This window comes from Canis lupus, chromosome 29 (genome assembly GCF_048164855.1).
Source record: "Canis lupus baileyi chromosome 29, mCanLup2.hap1, whole genome shotgun sequence".
Lineage (NCBI taxonomy): Eukaryota > Metazoa > Chordata > Mammalia > Carnivora > Canidae > Canis > Canis lupus.
In genome coordinates, this window is record NC_132866.1 from 26875388 (window position 1) to 26896796 (window position 21409).

Genomic DNA, 21409 nt, shown 5'->3' on the forward strand with positions numbered 1-21409 from the left:
CCCAAAGGAGGTGCCCATGCTCTGTCCATGCCCCCAAGGTCGTGCCAGTTTGTGGAGAAACTTCCAGAGCCGGGGGGAGAGCTAGGGCATTGCTCCCAAAGATAATCCTTGTACTTGCTTGTCCCCCTCCTATGCCTGAATTCCTATCATAATTCCTGCTGAGTTAATTGAATCAAGTGTTTGGGAATTAAATCCAATTGAAGACATTAAATGTGCTGGGGTCACTTTAGCTGAAGGTTTCAGTCTTAGCAGGTTACTCCTCCAGAGGAGCCATTGGGCAGGCAGGAAGACCACATAGGATACTGCCACCATACTACTCAGGCCCTCCAAACACTCTCTCCTTCCTTGGGTTGGGGGCTCTTTTGCTAGCAGTCCAGTAAAGAGTCTGGGGAAGGTTATACAAGTGGCTCAGTCACTCAGAAGCCATTCTTAGGAGAGCAGGTGGCAGCCCAGCTCTGTGATAGTCCCTGGTTTCAGAAAAGGAGCTAAACTAAGGGAAGGGAGGTGGGCCTCAAACAAGGGCATTTCTTACTCTGTATCCTCACCTGGATTCCCCACACCAGTCACTCCTCAAATCTTCTAGAAAACAGAAGGAATGTAGGACAGGGCAAGTGATAAGAGAGAAGGGCAGGAAACTTGAAAGGGAAAAAGAAAGGGAACAAAAGAACAAAGTCCTGAGAAACTGACCTGGCTCACTCTTCCTTTTCTTCCAGTGGGCCAATGGGGCTCCTGAGATCAGGGAAGAAGATACCCTCATTGTGAATATGGCTCAGGGACAGCTCTTGCAGGCTGAGGGTTGAGGTCTTTCTGAGAGAAGAGAGAACTGTGGTCCACTGGCCTAAGATGAGCCTCTTAGAGGCTGGGCTGACCTTTGCTCTGAAAACAGACTCTCAGATGCTCTGCATCCCTAACTCCCTCCTAGCAGGGTGGGCACTGGTGAGAGTGCACGGAGACCCGGAGACCCGTATGGGGGAAGAGAACAACAGAGAAGATGGGGGCTGATGTGAGACTGGACAGGTAGCTCAGAGACTTACCCTGGCCAGTGCTGATGGTGGGGGAAGGAGTGCCTAAGAGTTGGGACGGGGAAGGTCCTCACAGTGGGTCCTTTCTGGTCCTGCTCCCTCCTCCACCGCCAGAACCCGTGGCTTCAGGTTTGGGGGTAGTGTTGCTGGAAAACCAGTCTCCCTCCCCGCACTTCCCAGCTCACCCTTTCACCGGGTTCCTCCCCCGAGCTGCAAAGAGGAGGGGGCGGGGGTAGGGGGAGCCAATCCCGGCAGCGTCAAAGGGGGGAGGTGGCGGTGACAGCCGCGGGGAGGGGGCGGGAGGAGAGAGGCGGCTTGGCTCTGGCTCCGTGCTTAGCTCCGCTCTGCCTCCGGCTCTGCGTTCACCTACTGCCCAAGCTTCCTGCTCCTGCCCCAGGACCCCCAGCGGGACCCCTGTCCATCCCAGACTCAGCCCCAGCCCAGACAGCGAGCAACGCCACCAGGGGGCGCCGTGTGAGCGCCCTATCTTGGCCACCCGGCGCCCCCTCCCACGGCCCAGGCGGGACGGGACGGGGGCGCCGGGGGCCATGCGGGGCCAGGGCCGCAAGGAGAGTTTGTCCGATTCCCGAGACCTGGACGGATCTTATGACCAGCTCACAGGTGAGTCAGGGGCTCAAGGGTCGTGGGAGGGAATGTAGATTCCATCCCCCAGACCCTTAAGCCTTTCTGACCCTGGCCAGGCCCTTACTCACACTCTGTCCCATTCCTAAGCACCCTCCAGGCTGTTCCGGGCAGCAAGACACTGGGGTCCAAAGCCTTTGGAACCGTGGGGGGTGGGGGGACAGGCAGGCAGGTGGGGAGAGGCAGCAGGTGTGGGCGTGTGACACAAAGCTAGGAGAGTGTCTGGAGTGGGAGGTGTTACGTGCGTGAGCGCCTGTCATTCTTTGTGTGTGTGTCTGTGTGTATATGTGTGTGCGCCTCCCTCAGCTGGTTGCCATGTGCCCTAGGCTTGGTATATTGATAGGGTAAGTGTGATTTTGTTGGCTGTGCAATTGTATGATCTTGTCAGATGTTTGAATAAGGTTGTGTAGGACTCTGTTGTACTAATGAAGTTGTTTTGACCATGTCTCTGTTCAATGTGCAACTCTGTGCTTTGTGCTTTTCTGTATGAAGTGACATGTGACTATCAGAATGTGTCAGGGCTTCACCTTATGGTGGTATGTCTCTTTGTAAGACTTTATGACTGTGACCCTCCTGGGGCAAGCATTGTGTTTTGTGATTGTGAGAATATGCAGATTATATCAGCATTCCATGCTGATTGTGTAGGAGGCAATGTCTTCTGTGGGCTTTTGTGAGTGTCTTGACATGTCTTACCCTTGCTGCCTCTCTGGTTTCCTGGTGTAGAAGGGGGCCTTTACCACACATTTACTGCTTCCCCACATTTTCCACAAACAGCCCAGGTGGACCCAAGGAGGGACACCAGTGTCTGCCCAGCCTGGCTCCCAGGAACAACGCCTGGCCCTTGTGGGGAGTTTTTGGTTAGTGTTGGGTCATCATCTCCCACCCCCAAGAAAGTACTCAGAGATCATTCTTTCAACTGAAGCTCCTTTAGCCCTCAACAACCCTCCCAGAACTTTATCCAATCATGAAGGAAAATATCCCCTCTTCCCCTCCAGACCCAGAAATAGAAGCACTTGGCCTGGAAGGTGCCTTGTGGCCTCCCCAAACCACTTTGCTGCCCAGGCAGGCTCTGTCTCCCACAGTGTGGAGTAACCTGGGCCTGCATATATTTCTGGGTTTAGTAGGCAGACCCATGTGTTTGTGTAGGTGACTGTGTTACCTTGTATACATTTCCATGTGCGTATGTGTTTTCTGTCTCATTGTACAGCCTGCCCGGGAACTTCCAACAATGGATGGGAGGAGGGAGACTGTCTCCTGTGTCTGAAACAAGTTGGGAAGGTGGAGGGAGCCCATGATCCTTGTCTGTCCTTAGGGGAGTGAGGTTAAGTCTCCAGGATGGGGATGACAACTAGGATCTAATGCCTTTAGAGTGTCTCCCATACTCATTGACCCTAGGGAAGCCCTAGTTCCTATGCTGAGACTCCTAGAAGGGAGAGCCTTTTGGCTCAAGCAGGCCCTAGGTGTGCCCTAGATGTGGCTCAGACTCGGATGGACTCCAACGTCCAGCTCTGCTTTGAACTGTGTTCTCACCAACTCAGGATGCTTGAGAGTAGTAAGGCCCCAGGGCGTTCATTAACACCACATTAGTCAGTGTTTGTTTCCTGTTTTAATTGATTCTCCCCTTTAGTGGAATCCTCCCCTCCCCAGTTGGCTATTTGAATCAGAGACTAGGTGAAGGTGGGGAAGCACTTGTATTCCTGGGGAGCAGGAATGGGCTATTACTTTTGCTATCTGGGTCTCACTTTTCTCACCTCTAAAATGGAGAACACTACTTCTTGCTGTCTGCCTCCCAAAGGAAATAGGTCAAATGTTGACAAGTGTCAAGAATGATGCTCATCATCAACATCCTCCTGTAGATAGCTCCACTCACGACTTGGAAAGTAGAAATAGTGTTACCAGGAGCTCTCCTTTCGATTGAGGGCTTATCTTACAACAGGAGACAGATGAGGTTGGGACTCCCCCTGATAAAGTGCTGGGTGCCCTGAGACGCTTGAGCTAAAGCCTGAAGGGGAGTCGTTGTCCGAGGTGCTGAAGAGCGCTCCAGGACAGAGGTACTACCAGGAGGTCCTAGTTCCCAAAGTGTCTTCCCTGTGCAGGCCCGATTCCTGGGATGGACATGGGGGTAGTCTTTGGTTTCCGTCATTTTGGTCCATCAGGCTGATAGGGAGTCCTTAACTTATCAGGGCATCCGGAGTACCCCAATTACTTACCTCCCCCACTCCCCCAGACCCAAAGCTGGAGATTTTTTTTTTTTTTTTTTTTTTGGTGGGGAGTGGGGAGAATCTGAAACTCCACTCCGCCCCAGATCTACTCCCTCTGGTCTTCCAAGCCTGGCAGGGCTGCTTGGAAGTGTGGCGTGGTGAGTAAAAGCAGCAATCAGTGGCAGTCCTGTCCAACCTGGAAGCAAAGCAAGGACTAGGGATGACGAGTAGAGAGTTGGGATCTGGCAGGCCAAGGCCTGAACTCGGGTCCCTCCGGTCAGATATATCATTTCCCCAGTCTAGGGCGCCCCCGTGTGGTCGTAGGGCAGCCATGCTTACAGAGCTGATTCCAAATGGGGATGTCGCCGCCAAATCAAGTGGCAAAATTTGCATGGAGATTGGAGGTAATGCTTGCCTCGTGAATGTAGAATTTTCTGCCAAAAATACAGGATCCTCCAGTAGGAGGAGTGGAACTATGTCTCTCATGTAGGCTGTCCCAGCAGTTTGAAGGCGTCAGTGGGTCCTGGAAGGGTTTATTTTGGGTACAGCCCTATAGAAAGGAGTCCTGCAAAGGGTTGGGACTGAGACTGAGGCGAGGAGAGCTTCTTCATGCATTTGGCAGGCAGCCAGCATACAATGGGAGAATCTGTGAACCCACTGGAGCAAGATAGAGGGACACAAAGCAGAAAGTTATGAGAGAAAGGAATTCAGAGCAGCCTCTTCTTTGCCACCCCACTACGATGCCCAGTTCCTCCTCCTTCCTCTTGCTCTCCCATTGGTCTAGAAGTATGGAAGTGTGGGAAGTTGCCATGACAACTGTGTCCTGCTTATCCCCTTCACTTCTCCGTGCCAAATTGGGAGGAGGAGGTGTGCGACAGGCAGAGAAGGCAGGGCTGAAGAGGGGCAATAAAGAATAAGGTTCATTATCCCCTCCCCCAGCTCCTTTTTCAAAACCCGTGGGTGCCTACCCTCCCCACTAGAAATCCAGAAAACATTCCCAGAGAAGGCTGTGAGGAGAGTCCGTCCCTTCCCTCCCCCACCCCCGTGCCCCGCCTAGCCCAGTCTAGGAACTGGGTGAGGATAGGTGCTTTAGACGATGGGGGCCGCGGTGCGTTCCCCTGTGCGGCCCGGCGAGTGGAAGAAAACCCTGCGGTCAGAGATTCTGGTCCCGCAGGTCCGGCCCGCCTGCGCCGCCCACTCGAGTGGGGGCGGAGACACGACCGCCCTGGGGCCTTGGGGGCGGAGCTTGGCCAGTGAGCTCTCAGCAGAATCATGAACCGATGCCCCCGCAGGTGCCGGAGCCCGTTGGGGCAGGCAGCGAGATCCCTCTACCAGCTGGTGACTGGGTCGCTGTCGCCAGGTATGAGGAAGGGAGGAAGGGGCTGGACCCTTCGAAAAGTGAGTGAAGTGGGATAAGAGCCTTACAGAGGTGGGGAGGGGAAGGGCCCCTCACAGAGATGGAGGGAGCAGGATCCCTCAAAGGAGAGGGTTTAAAGGGCAAGATCCCTGACAGAGTAGAGCTCGGGATAAGGTCACGTACCGTACCGAGAAGGTAGAGGATAGGAGTCTCCAAAGAGGAAAGGATAGGGATTGGGGACATCATGGTCCTTCAAATGGTGGAGGGTGTGAGGCAGGACTTCTCACAGAGGATAAAGGAGGGGGACTTAAGCAGGTGGATATAAGGGGCAAGGCCCCTTGCAGGGATAAATGGAGGAAACTTGCAGCAGAACAGGGAAAAGACACAAGAACCCTTTACTAAATTACTTGGTTTAATGGGATCTTAAGATGATTGGGATCACTGTCCAGAAGGAATACTGAGGTAGGACTGGACCAACTTAAAGTCAGTTAGGGAGTTCATGAACTGTGGGATGAATAGACTTGTGTAGCATAAGGATTGTATGTCACCGTTTTGTCTATCTCTGGGAGTCTGTATGAACAGGGTTATGCATCACTCGGGTTGTGATCACTGGGGCTGTGCATCCTGGGGGTTGCATATCTCTGGGATTCTGTGACACTGAAACTGCATGTACCTGGGCAATTGTACTTTAAAGTTGGTTTGAGGGTTCCTGAGTCACACTAAGTTACTTCTGTACCTAACACAAGATTGTACCTTGGTGTGGGATGTGTGGAATTTATGACATGAGGATTGTGGATATCATCTCACGGTACTGCTGAGATTTACACACACCTCTGCTTGGGTATCCTTAGGGCTGCCTGGGAAAGGCCCTCCCCACTTGACCCCCAAAAACAAAACAACCTAGCCCTGTGGCATTCTGGGACCTGTAGTTTTCTGGCTCTCTCCATGGTATCCTCTTGAGCTCCTGGAATATAGGCAGGCCTCTCCTAGCCATGTGTTCCCCAGAAGGAGGGGAGATGGGGCTGAGCCAGAGCCATGCTTGGCAGTCTTGGGGAGCATGTGTCCCTCAAGCCCCCTGCTTGGACCTGTCTCCAGTGACAGATGGCTGGAGCCCGGCAAGGCCAGCTCTCAATCACAGCAGGAATGACTTCCAGGCCCCAAAATAGCCCCAAAGCCTAGGAAGGTCATTAATCACCGAATGCAGCTGGGGGCTGCTGTGTCTTTGGCCTGACTGGGGACTGAGAGAAGAGTTCTGAGGTCTTCACTGGCTGGGGTCCTCACTGGGGTATCAAGGACAAGATGAAAGGAGTACAGCTACATAGGGTGGGTCCCTTCATAAGGCAGTATTATTCTGGGTTTGAACTGTGAGAGATGAACAATTGGTAAGAGTATCTCTGCAGTGAAATTTGAGGGACCTCAGGAGGGCCCACCTAATGCTTCAAGATAGTGTTCCCTTGAGCCCTCACTCTGCCTGAAGTGCTTCCATTAAGGGTTTACTCCCTTGGGGAAAAACTAAGTGACACAGGGATGCTTAGGGAGGACAGATCTGGGCAATCTTCTCATAGGGCCCTGGGACTTGAGAGGTCTCAGAGTGGGGAGAAGGGAGAGTCTGAAAAACAACTCACTCTTTCACTTACAGACACCCCCACACACACCCCAGAAGCCTGGTTGATTTAGAACCTTGAGTCACTGTGAGGCTGGGTCAAGGTCTCTGAAGGTTGAGAGTGGGGGGTGTGAGACAGAAAAGGAGGGTCCAGGGACAGGGCAACAGCCTGAAAGGTTGTCAGTTTCTCCATCTGTGAATCGCAGCAGAGAACCAGAAGACGTGGCTATGCTGCCGCCTTCAATCTAGATAGTTTGGCTTGGCATTCAAGACTCCGTGGAATCTGACCCATTTTGGTTTTATCATTTATGGCTCCCCCAACACAAAGTAAGCTACAGTCATCCAAGGTTCCTTGACATTTCCACACACATTGGAAGGACAGGCTGTAAATCTTTAAAAAAAAAAAAAAAAAAAAAAAAAAAGGAAGGACAGGTTGACAGATCCTTGATCCTGGTTTAAATCTTTTTTTTTTTTTCCTGGTTTAAATCTTGATCCATCCTTCATCATCTTTGCTATCTTGGGAAAATCACTTCCTTGAGCCTCAATTCTTTCATCTGCAAAATGGGTATACTACTACTCATTCTGACCATGTTGGCTGTAAACACAGGAGTAATAGACCTTACCTCTCAGGTTAATTATGAGGACTGAGACAATATGTGAAAGTATCCAGAACACAAAATGTGCTCAATAACTGTTGACCCCTTTGTTAAGGTAGACTGTTGACATTTAGCCATCTTTCAAGAACCAGCCCAAAAAATACCCTCTCCCAGTTTTTCCTGGCCTCCCAGTTAGAGAGCTTTTATAGTTAAACAAGCTTTTATAGCTCATTCCATGCCCTGCCTAGAACAGTTCCTACAACATAGTAGACACATACTAAATATGTTTTGAATGAATAGAAGCCTTATAGTTCTCTCAATGGGCTGTCTCTCCCTACCCAGCGGAAGCGAGAACCTTGCTTAGTTTACCTTTGTTCCACAAGCACCAGATCAGAACCTGGCATTCAATTTATGTAAGTCTAATTTTTAAACAACTTTGCCCTTTAGGAGCTTGGAATCTAATTGAGGAAACAGAACTGATCCAGAAAGATCTTAGCGAGGTGACCTCAAGCAAGTCTCTTTATTGCTATAGACCTTGTTTACCTCATCAGTGAAATGGGCACAATACTATTCACTCTACCTCATAGGGTTGTCATGAGAAGCCATCAAGATAACAATGTTTGTGGAAATACTTTGTTAATGAAGAGTTTTAGAAATGTAAGTAGAGGGAGATGTTGTTAATAACAGTAGCAAACACTTCACAGTTACTCTGTGCCAAGAGATATTCTAACAGCTTTCCATATATTCATTGATCCCTCCCAGACCATATGAGATGGGAAACAGAGGCACACAGAGATTAAGAACTTGCTCTGACAAGGGTGACAGAACATGAGAAACTCCTAACTCTGAGAAACAAACAAGTGGAAGGGGAGGTGGGGGGGGGATGGGGTGACTGGGTGATGGGCACCAAGGGGGGCACTTGATGGGATGAGCGCTGGGTGTTATGCTATATGTTGGCAAATCGAACTCCAATAAAAAAAAATATACAAAAAAAAGGAGTGGAGAGGAGAGGAGAGGAGAGGAGGGGAGGGGAGGAAGAAAGGAAAGGAAAGGAAAGGAAAGGAAAGGAAAGGAAAGGAAAGGAAAGGAAAGGAGGGAAGAAAGAAGGAAGGAAGGAAGGAAGGAAGGAAGGAAGGAAGGAAGGAAGGAAGGAAGGAAGGAAGGAAGGAAGGAAAGAGAGAGAGAGAGAGAGAAAGAAGGAAGGAAGGAAGGAACTAAGAAACTTGCTCTGACAAAGCCAGGATTTGAACCCAAGGAATCTGGTACTCTGGTCTGGCCCACACTATTACCTACCATGCTATGCTGCCTCCTTTTACTATTCCTACTTAATAACATTATAGAATTAGGTGCTACGTTTTGAGGGCCCAACACTGAGTTCACTAGAAATTCAGGTACTGAGGGCTGGATGTCCTGTTAGGTAAGAACTGTAGAACAGGAGAACAGAAAGGAGGGCATTCATAGCAGGAGTAAAGGCACAGAGATAGCACCGAGTTTGATGTGTTTGGGGGACAGTGAGGAGGCCAACCAGTCTGGAAGGGGAGGGGGAATTAAATGCCAGCTGTGGAATGTAGATAGTTGATGGGGAAGTATTTGCTGGTTACATCTGTAAACCTATAATGTCTAAGGTGTGAGAAACCAAAAGCACTCCCCTAGGTTGACTTCTTCCTGGAGGAGGGGGTAGAGGGGCAAGCAGAGGACCAAGCCTGCCTGTGGTGCACCCTTCTTCCCATCCTTTCCACACTTCCCGTTGTTTGGGGGTGGAGGATTAGGAAGGGGTAAAATAGGATGTGAGATGGATGCCTGACCCCCAGTGGTGGCCATGTAGAACTGCAGATCAGTGAATTTCAAATGAAGTGGTAGGGATAGCCCCACCTGGACTTCCACCCAGTGGCTGGAGCTGAGACACATTCATCCCAGGGCTGGACAAGGCAGGAGGGCTCCCTCTGGGGTCAGTCCCCCAAAACTGGGCCTCCTGAGTGGGCAGGCTGTCTAAGAAGGGAGCCAGTGTAGTGTGAAGGTGTAGAGCACAGGCTCAAGGTGAAATGGGTTAAAACTGAGGCTCTGACACTTAGTGATCTTGGTGATTTTCTTAACCTCTTTTAGCTTTAGTTTCACTACCTGTGATGTAGGGATAATGGTACTGCCTTCATACACTTACTGCGAAAACTATTATATTTTTAAAGATTTTTATTTATTTATTCACGAAAGAGGCAGAGACATAAGCAAAGGGAAAAGCAGAATCCCTGCAGAGAGCCTGATGTGGGGCTCCATCTCAGGACCCTGGGATCATGACCTGAGCCAAAGGCAGATGCTCAACCACTGAGCCACCCAGGTGCCCTACTGTGAAAATTAAATGTGATCATGTCTCGGGGTGCCTGCCTAGCTCAGTTAGAAAAGCACGTGACTCTTGATCTTAGAGTTGTAAGTTCTAGCCCCATGTTGAGTGTAGAGATTACTTAAAAAAATATGATAGGAGGGCACTTGATGTAATAAGTGCTGGGCGTTGGGATCCCTGGGTGGCGCAGCAGTTTGGCGCCTGCCTTTGGCCCAGGGCGCGATCCTGGAGACCTGGGATCAAATCCCACGTCGGGCTCCCGGTGCAGGGAGCCTGCTTCTCCCTCTGCCTCTGTCTCTGCCTCTCTCTCTCTCTCTGTGTGACTATCATAAAAAAAAAATAATAATAAATAAGTGCTGGGTGTTATATGCAACTGATGAATCACTAAATTCTACCGCTGAAACCAATAATACGTTGTATTTCAACTAAATTGAATTTAAATTGATTTTTTTAAAAAAGAAAAAAACATGATCAACTCTGTAAGAACGTAATGTATTATCTAGCCCATAGTGAGTGCTCAGTGTTTACCAGCTGTGGCAGGAGTTCAGAGGCTCTTGTCTCTGGCTCACTGGCTCTGCAGGCCTCTCCTCACCCCTACAAACATGAACACCCCCCACACACACCAACAAGGAGAAGGGAAGATGGGGGAGGGGCTCTAGGAATGATGGGGGGAGGTGAGGGTGGGCCACTTCCTTGGAGGGTACAGACTTCCCTCCAATTCTGGACTTCTCCATCAGCTCAGTAACGTTTTTCAAGGAGCAGGCAAAGCTTTGGCAGATCCTGGGTGGGAGGAAGGAAGAAGCTTGGTCTCTCCTCTCCCAAGGAACCTGAATCTGTGGGTTTCAAAGGTAACCACCGTAAGTCCCCTCCCCGGAAGGTCACAAGAAGGCTAACCAGCCTTTTTCCTGCCCAGGCTGTTGGACCTAATTTTCTTTCCCATGGGCCTCAGTTTCCCTGCCTGTGGAAAGAGTGCTTCCAGCCTCACAGTCTCCATGGCAACCATGGATCGATGTTGGTGGTGTCCTCCTGACTGGAGAGGTCACTGCCTTCTCCCTACTTATATCCTCATCCGGCTCCACGCGGATACAATTACACAATCACTCTAGACCCATACTCCTTATTATAGGACACATCCATACTACCAGTCTTCAGACCGACATCCCACAGCCCTGCTAAACAGATAAACTTCCTATCCCATACACACTCATAAATACTGCAGTGCACTCACACACACATACCATGGACAGCCAGGTCACTTACCCAGATATACAAGACACACACCCATATATGATAGACACATACACATGTAAACCACACACAGGGATACACATAAGAGGAGAAACTCATACTCTACTCTCCACACAGACACAGGAATACACACAAGAAAACACCCAGACACTTATAATATACTCTGACACATATATCTCTAATTTATACATGTGTAACTCATAGTTTCTCTCGTACACATACAGACACACATACAGACACTTACACTGCCCTTCCCTGCCCTCTCCCTAGGCATAGCTCCTCCCTCTGCCCCCCTCCCTTTGGCACTGAGTAGCCATAAAGTGTCTGGGGGAAGCTGTCCTCGGGGATAGAGGCAGGTCACTGCTTTCCTCCTCTGGCCTGGCCTTTTCTGGCCCATATCCTGGCCAAAGGCTCCTGAGAAGATGCCAGTCTGTAGGCTGAAGTAGCCCTGTGAAGAGGAAGAGGCTGTGGCTGGGAGGCTGTGGGGCAGAGGCGGGGTGAGGGGGCGGGGGAGGGAGGAGATCCTGGGAGGGAGAGGGGGAGGGAGGCTGCAGGCGGTCCTACTCAGGCTGGGGAGCCTGAGGGGGAGGAGGTGTGAGGAGGGCTGCCAGTGTGTCTGAGCCTCAGCTGGTGGGGGCCATGCCCCAGGCCCACCATGAACCTGGAGGGGCTAGAGATGGTTGCTGTGCTTGTGGTCCTCGCTCTGTTTGTCAAGGTCCTGGAGCAGTTTGGCCTCTTTGAGCCTGTCTCCTTGGAAGGTAACCCAGGTGTCTGGCTATGTCTGGGCTGCTGACTGGAGGAGCAGCCGCCCAGCAGTGCTGGGGAGGAGGTTACTCTGTTTTTATGACTGGGGGCAGGGGGTAAGCATGTTAGTGATGGGATAGGGCATCTGGGGGAGGTAAGGACAGGTGCTTGGGGAACAGGACATCTGAGAGGCAAAGAAGGAAATTCAAGGAGTGGGTCTGGGGGAGGGGCTTCTGGGGAAGGTGAAGAGAGGAGGCCAGGGGCCAGGGTGTTTTGGGGGGGTGCTGAGGGGCACAGCATGGGAGGACTGGGGTATGGAGATGAGGGAGATCCATCTGAGACTGAGGAGAGGTTTGGAGACAGGCAGGACTATCTGGAGTAGAAGAAAGAGGTTCCAGAGTTCCTGAGAAAACACCAGACTTCTGGGGAGTCCCTTTGGGGCCAGGGCCCCACAGTGGCTCTGAAGACATGTGTGAGTGACTCTCCATACCTCCATCCTTGCATGTGTAGTTGTAGAGTGTGCATGGATTCTGTGCGAGAGGTGCAGGGGGTGTGACCATGTGTTCATCTGTGTGAAAAAGAACAAAGTGTGTGACTGTGTGAGACTTTGTATGTGCCAGGGATGTGATTTAATGTGTCAGAGGGATAGGGTGTGTGGCTTTGTGAGATGGTGAATATGACTGTGCTTGAGGGGGACAGGTTGTGTGGCTGGGCCGCTTTGGGTACTGGATTGTGTGTGTGGCTGTTCCCAGAGTTCCCTGAGGAAATACCAGCTTCATACTCAAGGCTTGGAATGGGGGTGGGATCAGGAGGAACAGGAGGAGGAACACTGAATGAGACATTTATAGACCAGCTCTGGCAGGAGGGTAAGGCATAGAACAGATCAGGGACCTTGCTTCCCAAGCCCCCTTGCCACTCCAAGTTTCTCTCAGGATTTCCAGGGCCTGGACATTCTCCACATCACCCCAAAATCTAGTGGGGAGAGTGATATTGGAGGTAGAGAGGGGACCATGTTCTGCCTCCCCCAGAGAGATTTGGCCTCTCCCTCCTCTTCACACCAAGAACTGTGCAGCTCCATAGCACAGCTATTCTGGATTTCCCCCAGGAACAGGAAAGGAACATAGACAAGAACCATGATAGGAGGGCTATTAGGGCAGACCCCAGGGAGAACTGAAAGATGTGAAGGGAGCTGGAGACAAGAGAAGTAGCCAATGAATTGTCTGCTCTAGGGTTCAGTAAAAGCAGGAAACCCCCAACCTACTTTCTGTCCTCTGCTGCATTATCAGAGTGGGGTGGGGAGCAAGGGTTGGTCTTAGATCAACTGGGGTTCATCCAGTTCTGAAAAGATGAAGTCAGTTTGGCTCTGACTTGCCATGCCCTTTAGACTGTTCAGTGGTAAGAGGGGTCATCTAAGAAACCTAGGTGTCCTGTAGGCTAAAGGCAGCCCTTTCCCTTACCACCTTTCAGGAGAGCCTAGAGGAGATAGTCTTGGGAGCAGGGAGGGGATGGTGGGAGGGGGGTCTGGGGGGCCTCGGAGATGTGAAGAAGACCAGGAGGTTGGGAGAGGCGGGGGTGCAGCCCTCCTCCCTCCCACCCCACCCCCACTCCCCACCCCACTCCCCGCCCTTCCCAGTCCAGCTTCGACACACCACCGGAGGCCCCAGGCGCAATCCGGCTTCGGGAAACCAAAGTCGGGGCTAATGGAGCCCTGGGCTGGGGGCCAGGCCGCCATCGATCCCCCACTCAGCCCACGGTCTCCCTCCTACCTCTCCATAGCTCTGTGGGGGGAGGGGAAGAAAGGACGTTTTGGAGGGGGAAGCCTTGACTCAAAGCAGTTACCTCCTGGGAGCAGGGCCTGATCCAAGGGTGGAGCCTCGTATGGGGGGGCGGGGCCTACGTAAGAGTTGGGGTGCCCTAGTAACCTACAACCTAAGGAAGTTGGGCCCCTCCAGGAACGGACCCAGGCCAACTTCAGTCAGTGTGCTAGAACCCTGTGGGCTCTGGCCCTAGAGTCTGGAGGTGGGCGCTGCCAGGAGACAGGCACACCAACACATAGCCTCTCCCTGGGATACAATTAGAGCTGTAGGACACCGGTGTAAATAAGGGGAAGTGAGGGGAACCGTGGTCAGTAGCCCTACATTACACCAAAATACTCATCTCCAAGGTCTGTTATTGCTTGCTGTCATGTCACCTTCAAAGACATGGGAGGAGACACACTTTTAGCGTGAATGAGTGAGTTAACTGATGAGGAACTTTGTTCCACTGGCAGGGAGATTCTAGGTGCCTTGGAATGAGGGATTATAGGAAGGAAAGGTGGGAAGAACAAACATGGATTCTGTTGGTGATGTGCAGTCTTAGGTATCTGGGTGCCGTGGACACATAAGTCACAATATGATATGGGTATGTGTCGTGATCTTGATATGTGTCATAATATTATAGGGTCACAGTGTATTGCAGTGTCCTTAGCACACCATGTCGTAATATCCCACGTGTTTTTGTATGATTTGATCACACTGCAATGTAAGATGGCCTATGTGGGTCCTCATGTGTATGGCTTATGCTTTTCCTAGGCCACATTTGTATATGTTTGTATTAAGGGATACTACACGAAAATGTGTACTTGTGTGTGTGTGTGTGTGTGTGTGTGTGTGCACGCGTGCGCATGTATTGGGGCCTGCTTAATTAGATCATTGGGTTTGAGTGAGTTGCTGGGTATCAAGCTGTCCTTGTATGGCATCCATCACTATGATTTATCATTCTATGTGTCACTATACACACTTGTCTATGTGTGTGTGTGTGAGAGAGAGACAGAGACAGAGACAGAGGTGTTCCTACCTAGGCAGTTCCTACCCAGACCTCCCCTCAGAGGTCCACCTATAGCACTGGAGCCAAGGGCACTGGGTCAACAGGCACTGAGGCCATTGCTACCTCCCCTTGGTGGCCTCATTGTCCCCAGCTGCGTCCCATGATACAAGATGCCCGAGTGGACTTTCTATGCCTGTGAAACCCACTGTGCTTCCCTAACCCAGCCCCAGCTACTCTTACCATTCTCATCCAGTCCCCTCCCAACACCCCTTCCCCTCAGGGTCGATTTGCGATGGTGGGGAGGGGAACGGAGGGACAGTAGGGGTTAATGTGCCTTCCTGGGGTCTTCTCTCTTCCCAGGCCACCCTCCAGGGCCCACTAAAAAAGCGCTGAAGCAGCGGTTCCTCAAGCTGCTGCCTTGCTGCGGGCCCCAGGCCCTGCCCTCAGTCAGTGAAAGCAAGTGCCTCTCCTGTGCTTCCGGGGGCGGGGCCCGTTTGTGTCGGGGTGTGACCCGTGTGACAGGAGTGGGCCTGCGTGTGTGTGGGCGTGACCAGTGAGGGGGTGGGTGCTGGCAGGCCCGAGGGTGGAGAGGGCGTTAGTAGGTGCTGGGAGGAAGCCGAGGGTGCCGGCGGGGCCGGCTTTGGGGGGCGGGGCCCAAGTGTCTGAGGGAGCCTCGGGTGCCTGGGTGTGGCCGGTGTGGCAGGGCACGAGGCCTGAGACTGTGGGTATGGCCGATGTGGCCGATCGAGACACAGACTGCTACGAGGTCTGTGCGTGGCTTATCTGGGTTGGTGGCTGCGACTGTGGCCGCCCTGCCCGGGGCATGTGGCCCCTGCCCTGCCTGGATGGATGCAGGTGCAGAGGATGGAGCCCGCCTTCATCCAGATGCCAGGATCCTTGGGTTTTCTAGTCCCAGCCAGTCCCCACTTGAGTGGCCTCACTTTGTCTCCTGAGGCCTATTTCCTCGGTTGGGCCTTGCCCAGCCCATAGGATTATACTGAATGTATGGAGGCCCATTTTGTAGTTATTATTTGAGGGTGTCATTGTGTTTGATTCCACTGGGTACCACATGGGGGTAGAATTGGGGAAATGACAGGCGTGAGTCCCACAAGCATGTGTGCGTGGGGTCTGTTCCGTGTGTGTCTATGCTTGTTCATTGTGTGTGCCTCTGTGCGCGGGGCTGGGTGTGTGTGTGTGCATCGTAACACGCAGGTCTTTGAGATTTGCTGTTGAGTGTGAGGGCCGAGGTGTGTGTCTGCAGTTGGCCGGGTCTTCCACTTTCTCGGTGACAATTCGCTCCCTTCAGCATTAGCAGTCCCAGCCTCCCTCCGCCCCCACAGACCCCGCCCGCTGGACCCAGGTGACTTACTGTCCTGGTGGGGGCGGGGGTCGGGCCTTCGGGCGCGTGGGGTGGGGGCACTTGCCTGGGGACTGGATGTTGGGAACTGGGGCAGGACTGAGATGCGGCCAGGGATGAAGCCTTAACTAAGGTTTATTGGTGTCAGGTAGGGGTGGGGTCTGGATGGGCTTGGCTGGAGCTGGGCGGGGCATGGCTCGAGCATGGCTGGGATAGGAGGAGCTTGGCTGGAGGGAAGGGTCTAGGCGGGGCAAGTGTGCCGCTGGCCAGATCAGAGTGGATCAGGGTAGGCGGAGCCTAGATCCCCAGACGCTTCCTCTTTAACCCGTTTTTCTACTCCTCCCTTTCTGGGAGGAAGATGGAGCTAGGGGCCTTCCCCTTGAAGCAGGGATCAAGGGCCCGGGGACCAGCGATGAGTCGGACCCCTGGTTCTGGGGCTAGGCCTGCCCATAGGTGCAGCCAACTGATAGATCTGGAAGCTGACCAGCATCTTGCCTTCATGTCCTCAGACCGGGGTCCAGGGAACTGGCAGGCTGGTGTCTGGTGTTGGCTATGGGGAGGATGGGTGGGTGGGTGGTTTTGAAGAGGGGTGGTGGAGGCCGGGCCTGAGGCGCGGTTGTCCCCCCCTCCACTGCCTCCCTCCCCGCCGCCCCCCCCCACCCCCCACCCCCCCACCCCCCCGCCGCAGACAGCGTGGAGGATGAGTTCGAACTGTCCACGGTGTGTCACCGGCCAGAGGGTCTGGAGCAGCTGCAGGAGCAAACCAAGTTCACGCGCAAGGAACTGCAAGTCCTGTACCGGGGCTTCAAGAATGTGAGTGCAAAGGAAGACCTAACTGAGGGGTGGGGCAGGAAGGGTGGGGCCTATCCTGGACTTCTAAGGTTGGTTGGCCTGGATGCTTTAGGGGTATGAGAAGGAGTGAGAGGGAGGAGGAGGGGCCCCCCTCTTCCCCATAGACCAGATTTCTAGCGGGAGGCTCTGGCGGATTTGAGGCCAGGCAGAGCCTGTAAATCCGCCCTGCTGGTGAGTTCTGTGTTTAAACTTGTGCACTGAGAAGTCTTGCCTTCCCTAAAAGAACTGCGTGGTTAGCCCCCTGGAGACAGGAAGATTTGCTTTCTCTGGGAGTCTGGCATAGAGTAGGTGGTGGTGAGTGGAAGGGGGCTTTGTTTCTGCCCTCAGTCTGGTTTCTAACTCTCCCCCCACCTCCCAGGAATGTCCCAGCGGAATTGTCAATGAGGAGAACTTCAAGCAGATTTACTCTCAGTTCTTTCCTCAAGGAGGTGAGGGGACAAGACCTGAGAGGAAGCAGCTGTCCATCTAGGCTGAGTTGGGGAGAGGGTTCTGGAGGGGCCTGGGAATGCCAAGTGATAAGAGGGGTTTGGGGAACCCCATAGCCATAGCAAGCCCTTTCCTGTCTGAAAGCCAAACTTTTCCATACTTATCTTTACAGACTCCAGCACATATGCCACTTTTCTCTTCAATGCCTTTGACACCAATCATGATGGCTCTGTCAGTTTTGAGGTGAGCTGGAGGAGGTGGGCCAAGGAAGCCTGTTTCCTGAGGCTTCAGGGCCAGGATCCACAGGCCAAACCCAGACTGGGGATTGGGTAAAGGGTATTTGAAAATACAGTTCCTCTCTGTCTCCTTCCCAGGACTTTGTGGCTGGTTTGTCGGTGATTCTTCGGGGAACCATAGATGACAGACTAAACTGGGCCTTCAACTTGTATGACCTCAACAAGGATGGCTGCATCACCAAGGAGGTGTGGGACAACTGAAGAGCTGGAGAGATTTCATGTGTGTGGGGAGGTGCAAAGGGCCCTGAGGAGGAAAACCTGACCAACATATGCTTCCCCAGCAATGGGTGGGGTCTGCCGTGGGCTCTAATCCTCTTGATTTGGAGACTGGAGGCTCTGAAGAGGGATCCTTTTCTCCCTTGGCCTAACAGGAAATGCTTGATATCATGAAATCCATCTATGACATGATGGGCAAGTATACGTATCCTGCACTCCGAGAGGAGGCCCCAAGGGAGCACGTGGAGAGCTTCTTCCAGGTGCCTGGGACTGGGTAGGCTGGAGGGTTCTGGAGTGTAGGGAAGGAGGCAAGGTCCCAGCAGAGAACTTACCTGAGTTCTACCTGCCTCTCTCCTGTCATCCCTCCTGTTCTCTCTACCTGACTACCTTTTTGCAGAAGATGGACAGGAACAAGGATGGCGTGGTGACCATTGAGGAATTCATTGAGTCTTGCCAAAAGGTACAGGCCCCTGCCCTCCACATTTCCATGATCTGGACTCAGGGTCCAATTCAGTGATGTAGGAAAAAAGCTCCTTTGGGCAGAGTATCATCTCCCTAACTTGCCCACACCCCCAAGTTCTGTTCCTTTGCAACTTGGGGATGCCTGTCCCTTCCCTCTTTCAGGTCTCTCTGGGTGTCTCCTCCCTTGCTGCCTCTCTCCATCTCTGAATGTCCCCATTTCAGATGAATGTCCCTCTCTGTGTCCCTGATAAGCTCTTTTTATTTCTCTCTCTCTCTCCAATCTGCCTCTCCCACCCCATGGCTACAGGACGAGAACATCATGAGGTCCATGCAGCTCTTTGACAATGTCATCTAGCTCCCCAGGAAAGGGGGTCAGTTGTCCTGGGGGGACCATACTCTAGCTCTAGTCCAGGTGGAACTCACCCTTCTCTTCCCAGGTCTGTCCTCATCCTAGCCCTGCCCTGGGGGCTGTAGGAATCTAAGAGCCTGGGGATTCAGTGGTCCAGATTGCTGGAGCTAAAGGGGCCAGGGCATGGGCAGAGTGTATCTGTGGGGTGTTCCCAACTCCCAACAGCTCCCACCCCCTTCCTGCCTGACACTCAGTGCTGAGGATGCCCCTGCTATAGGAAATAAATGGTTCTCCACCTTCCATTCCCACTCTAGAAACTACAACACTAGACAAAGTGTCTCCTGCTATGGTGCTTTCCTTATCCCTGATCTCATATGCATTTCCTCTAAGATTTCCTTCTCAGAGAGTCTGCTCTGTCCTCCACACTGACTGACCTTTTAGACCAGGACCTTTGAGAGCCTTGTAGGAGGAGGAAAAGAATGTAGGGAGAGAAATCTTAGGCCTGAGCCTGGTGGTTAGGTCATAGGAGGCTGGGGTAAAATGCAGAAAGGCCTAGTGCTTGTCAGTGACAGCTCAGGCATGCCAGACTATAGCTCTGAGCCCCATAGGTCTGCCAACCCAGGCTATCAGAATATGAATTCCAGGCTCTTTGGAAGACTCTGTCTCCTTGGAAATGCCCCAGAAATGTCCGTACTTTCCTCAGTATTCCAAGAGAGCCTGAGATCCTGATGTCTGGCTCATGCCTCAAATTCCTTCCTCTCCTTCCTTCCTGTTTGTATGGGTGGTGGCAGCAGCAGGGGAATATGAGTGGGAGATCTCCCAGCTGATACCTGCCAAAGCTTCAGCCTACCCTCTCTGATGGCTACAACTTAAGTTTTCATTTACCATTTCTTCTAGACTTGGAGGCATGGAGTGAGTCAGGGACCATCCAGTGGCTGCCTTAGAAGAAAGGGGAAGGAGGGAAGTGGGCATAGCATCTGAACCCAGTGTGGGGGCATTCACTAGAATCTTTGATCTGCCCAGGCTCTATCCCAACCCCCCACATAGCCTCTTCAATTCCTATATAGGGTCTCTTCTTACTCTATTCAATCTACCCAGAGATGCCCCTGTACACACTTAGAAGACAGGGACTACTCTTGCCATGCTGCCACCCTTTAATATACCTGCTCGTTCTGTTTAGCTCACCCTCCCAGTCAGTCAGGATCTGAGGGGAAGGGCCCTGAGGGAGCCCCTTTTCCCATCTGAACACTGTTGACTGCTTTGCATTTTGGGCTCCTCTGTATATTTTGTAAAATAAAAAATACACTAGATCCAATAAAACACAATGGCTATGCACAGGCTGCTGTCTCTGCCTTTTTGTCCCTCCTGCTCCATCCATACATACCTCACAACACTAACCCCTGCACCTGTTGCCCTTTAGATGCCAAAGAAAGTAGCATAGCCAACCCTTGGTAGGAGATTGAGATGCAGGTTCTGTAAGAGTTGGAGACCTACCTGACCTCAGAGAGGTCCTCATGTGAATCTCTCTCCCACATCTGCAGAGGAGACGAGAGACAGGGTATTAATGTGGCAAAGGTTATGCCAAGCCAGCTGTCTTTTGGCTAGACATTCTGACAAGTTGGATCAAGAATTTCTAATTTACAGACATCTTAGTTAACCTCAAAGTGCTTTCTTTTGAGGAAGGATTTCCTTTAGTTGCTAATGAAAGTTCCTTTGTGGAAACATCCAACCTTGCCTCCAGTATGGACATAGATTCTGTCTATACTCCAGCCAAGAATGAGAGATCAGATGGGGTGGACCCAGGCACTATGGAGCAAATAACACAAAGGGCAATAAAGACTTCTTATGTGGAATGGCTGCCTTTCTTTGTTCTGTTTCTGGAGAGGGGCCATCAGTGATAGGCCTGGCCTCCCATCCTTTCTCTAGGGCACCATTATGCGATGACTAAGCTTCACCATCCATAAAAGAAGGATTAGGCCTTCTCTTCCATCACTGTACACATTGACAAGGTCAAGGGAGAGTATGGTGTCCAAGAAAGCAAAATTTTACTTCCAGAATCCATCATTTTGTCATCTGGGTGCCCTGCTCACATTATCACACAACTGTCTGCTCCACAAGTCCTTGGATTTCTTTGGGTCACAGCCCCTCTGAGGGATTTGATGAAATTTGTGGGTCTACTGTCCAGAAGAAAAAACATGCACAGTTTTTCATATATTTTTGTATCTCTGAAGCCTGGCCATGGACCTAAGTTTAGAACCTGTGGTAAACAACAACAACAACAAAAGAAACAAAAACAAAAACAAAAACTGTGGTCTACTATTTTTCTCAGCTTTCCATTGTACAGCAAAGGAAACAGGCCCAAAGAGTGGGGAGGACCTGCTCAAGGTTACCTACTGAGTTTATAGGAGGATTGAGACTAGACCCAGTCTTCCAAATCTCTGTCCAGGGTTGCTTTGGGATATAGTTAAGATTTGTGAGTGAAAGATGGATGCCATGCATATCATGCATACTCTAAATCAGTTGACACTGTGGCAGGCTCTCATGGTACATACCCTATACTTTTCCTTTGTGGCACTTCTCAGTTTTTTTTTTTTTTTAATTTTATTTATTTATGATAGTCACACAGAGAGAGAGAGAGAGGCAGAGACACAGGCAGAGGGAGAAGCAGGCTCCACGCACCGGAAGCCCGATGTGGGATTCGATCCCGGGTCTCCAGGATCGCGCCCTGGGCCAAAGGCAGGCGCTAAACCGCTGCGCCACCCAGGGATCCCGCACTTCTCAGTTTGTTACCATATATTTATTTTGAGTGATTGTCTTCTTTGATACACTATAAGCTCCTGAGGCCTCCTTGAGTGCCTAGACTAGGTTTCCTGCACCCCGCCATCCTATCCTTGAGGC

The 21409-nt window shown here is 51.7% G+C and overlaps 1 protein-coding gene across 10 annotated transcripts; it reads left to right on the plus strand.

Moving 5' to 3' along the window:
• The first annotated feature begins 1294 nt into the window (after positions 1 to 1294).
• Positions 1295 to 19846, plus strand: KCNIP2 (potassium voltage-gated channel interacting protein 2). Of its 10 annotated transcripts, none has more exons than XM_072805595.1 (10): positions 1297 to 1643; positions 14914 to 15009; positions 15860 to 15913; positions 16599 to 16723; positions 17121 to 17190; positions 17361 to 17431; positions 17563 to 17670; positions 17856 to 17960; positions 18098 to 18160; positions 18470 to 19846. In XM_072805595.1, the coding sequence occupies exons 1-10, from the start codon at positions 1571 to 1573 to the stop codon at positions 18515 to 18517; spliced, it is 813 nt and encodes a 270-aa protein (XP_072661696.1). In that variant the 5' UTR covers positions 1297 to 1570; the 3' UTR covers positions 18518 to 19846. The 10 variants fall into 10 exon arrangements, with proteins under 10 accessions (XP_072661697.1, XP_072661702.1, XP_072661696.1 ...); XM_072805594.1 differs by having other exon boundaries at positions 19409 to 19846; XM_072805596.1 differs by lacking the exon at positions 15860 to 15913 and having other exon boundaries at positions 1295 to 1643; positions 14914 to 15013; positions 16603 to 16723; positions 19409 to 19846.
• Positions 19847 to 21409: the final 1563 nt, after the last annotated feature.

Bases quoted from the DNA above. Each gene is read 5' to 3' on its own strand.
- KCNIP2 (XM_072805594.1), top strand. From the start codon at position 1,571: ATGCGGGGCCAGGGCCGCAAGGAGAGTTTGTCCGATTCCCGAGACCTG. The intron at 16,724-17,120 runs GTGAGTGCAAAG...CCCACCTCCCAG, and splicing joins TGTACCGGGGCTTCAAGAAT to GAATGTCCCAGCGGAATTGT. The intron at 17,961-18,097 runs GTGCCTGGGACT...ACCTTTTTGCAG, and splicing joins ACGTGGAGAGCTTCTTCCAG to AAGATGGACAGGAACAAGGA.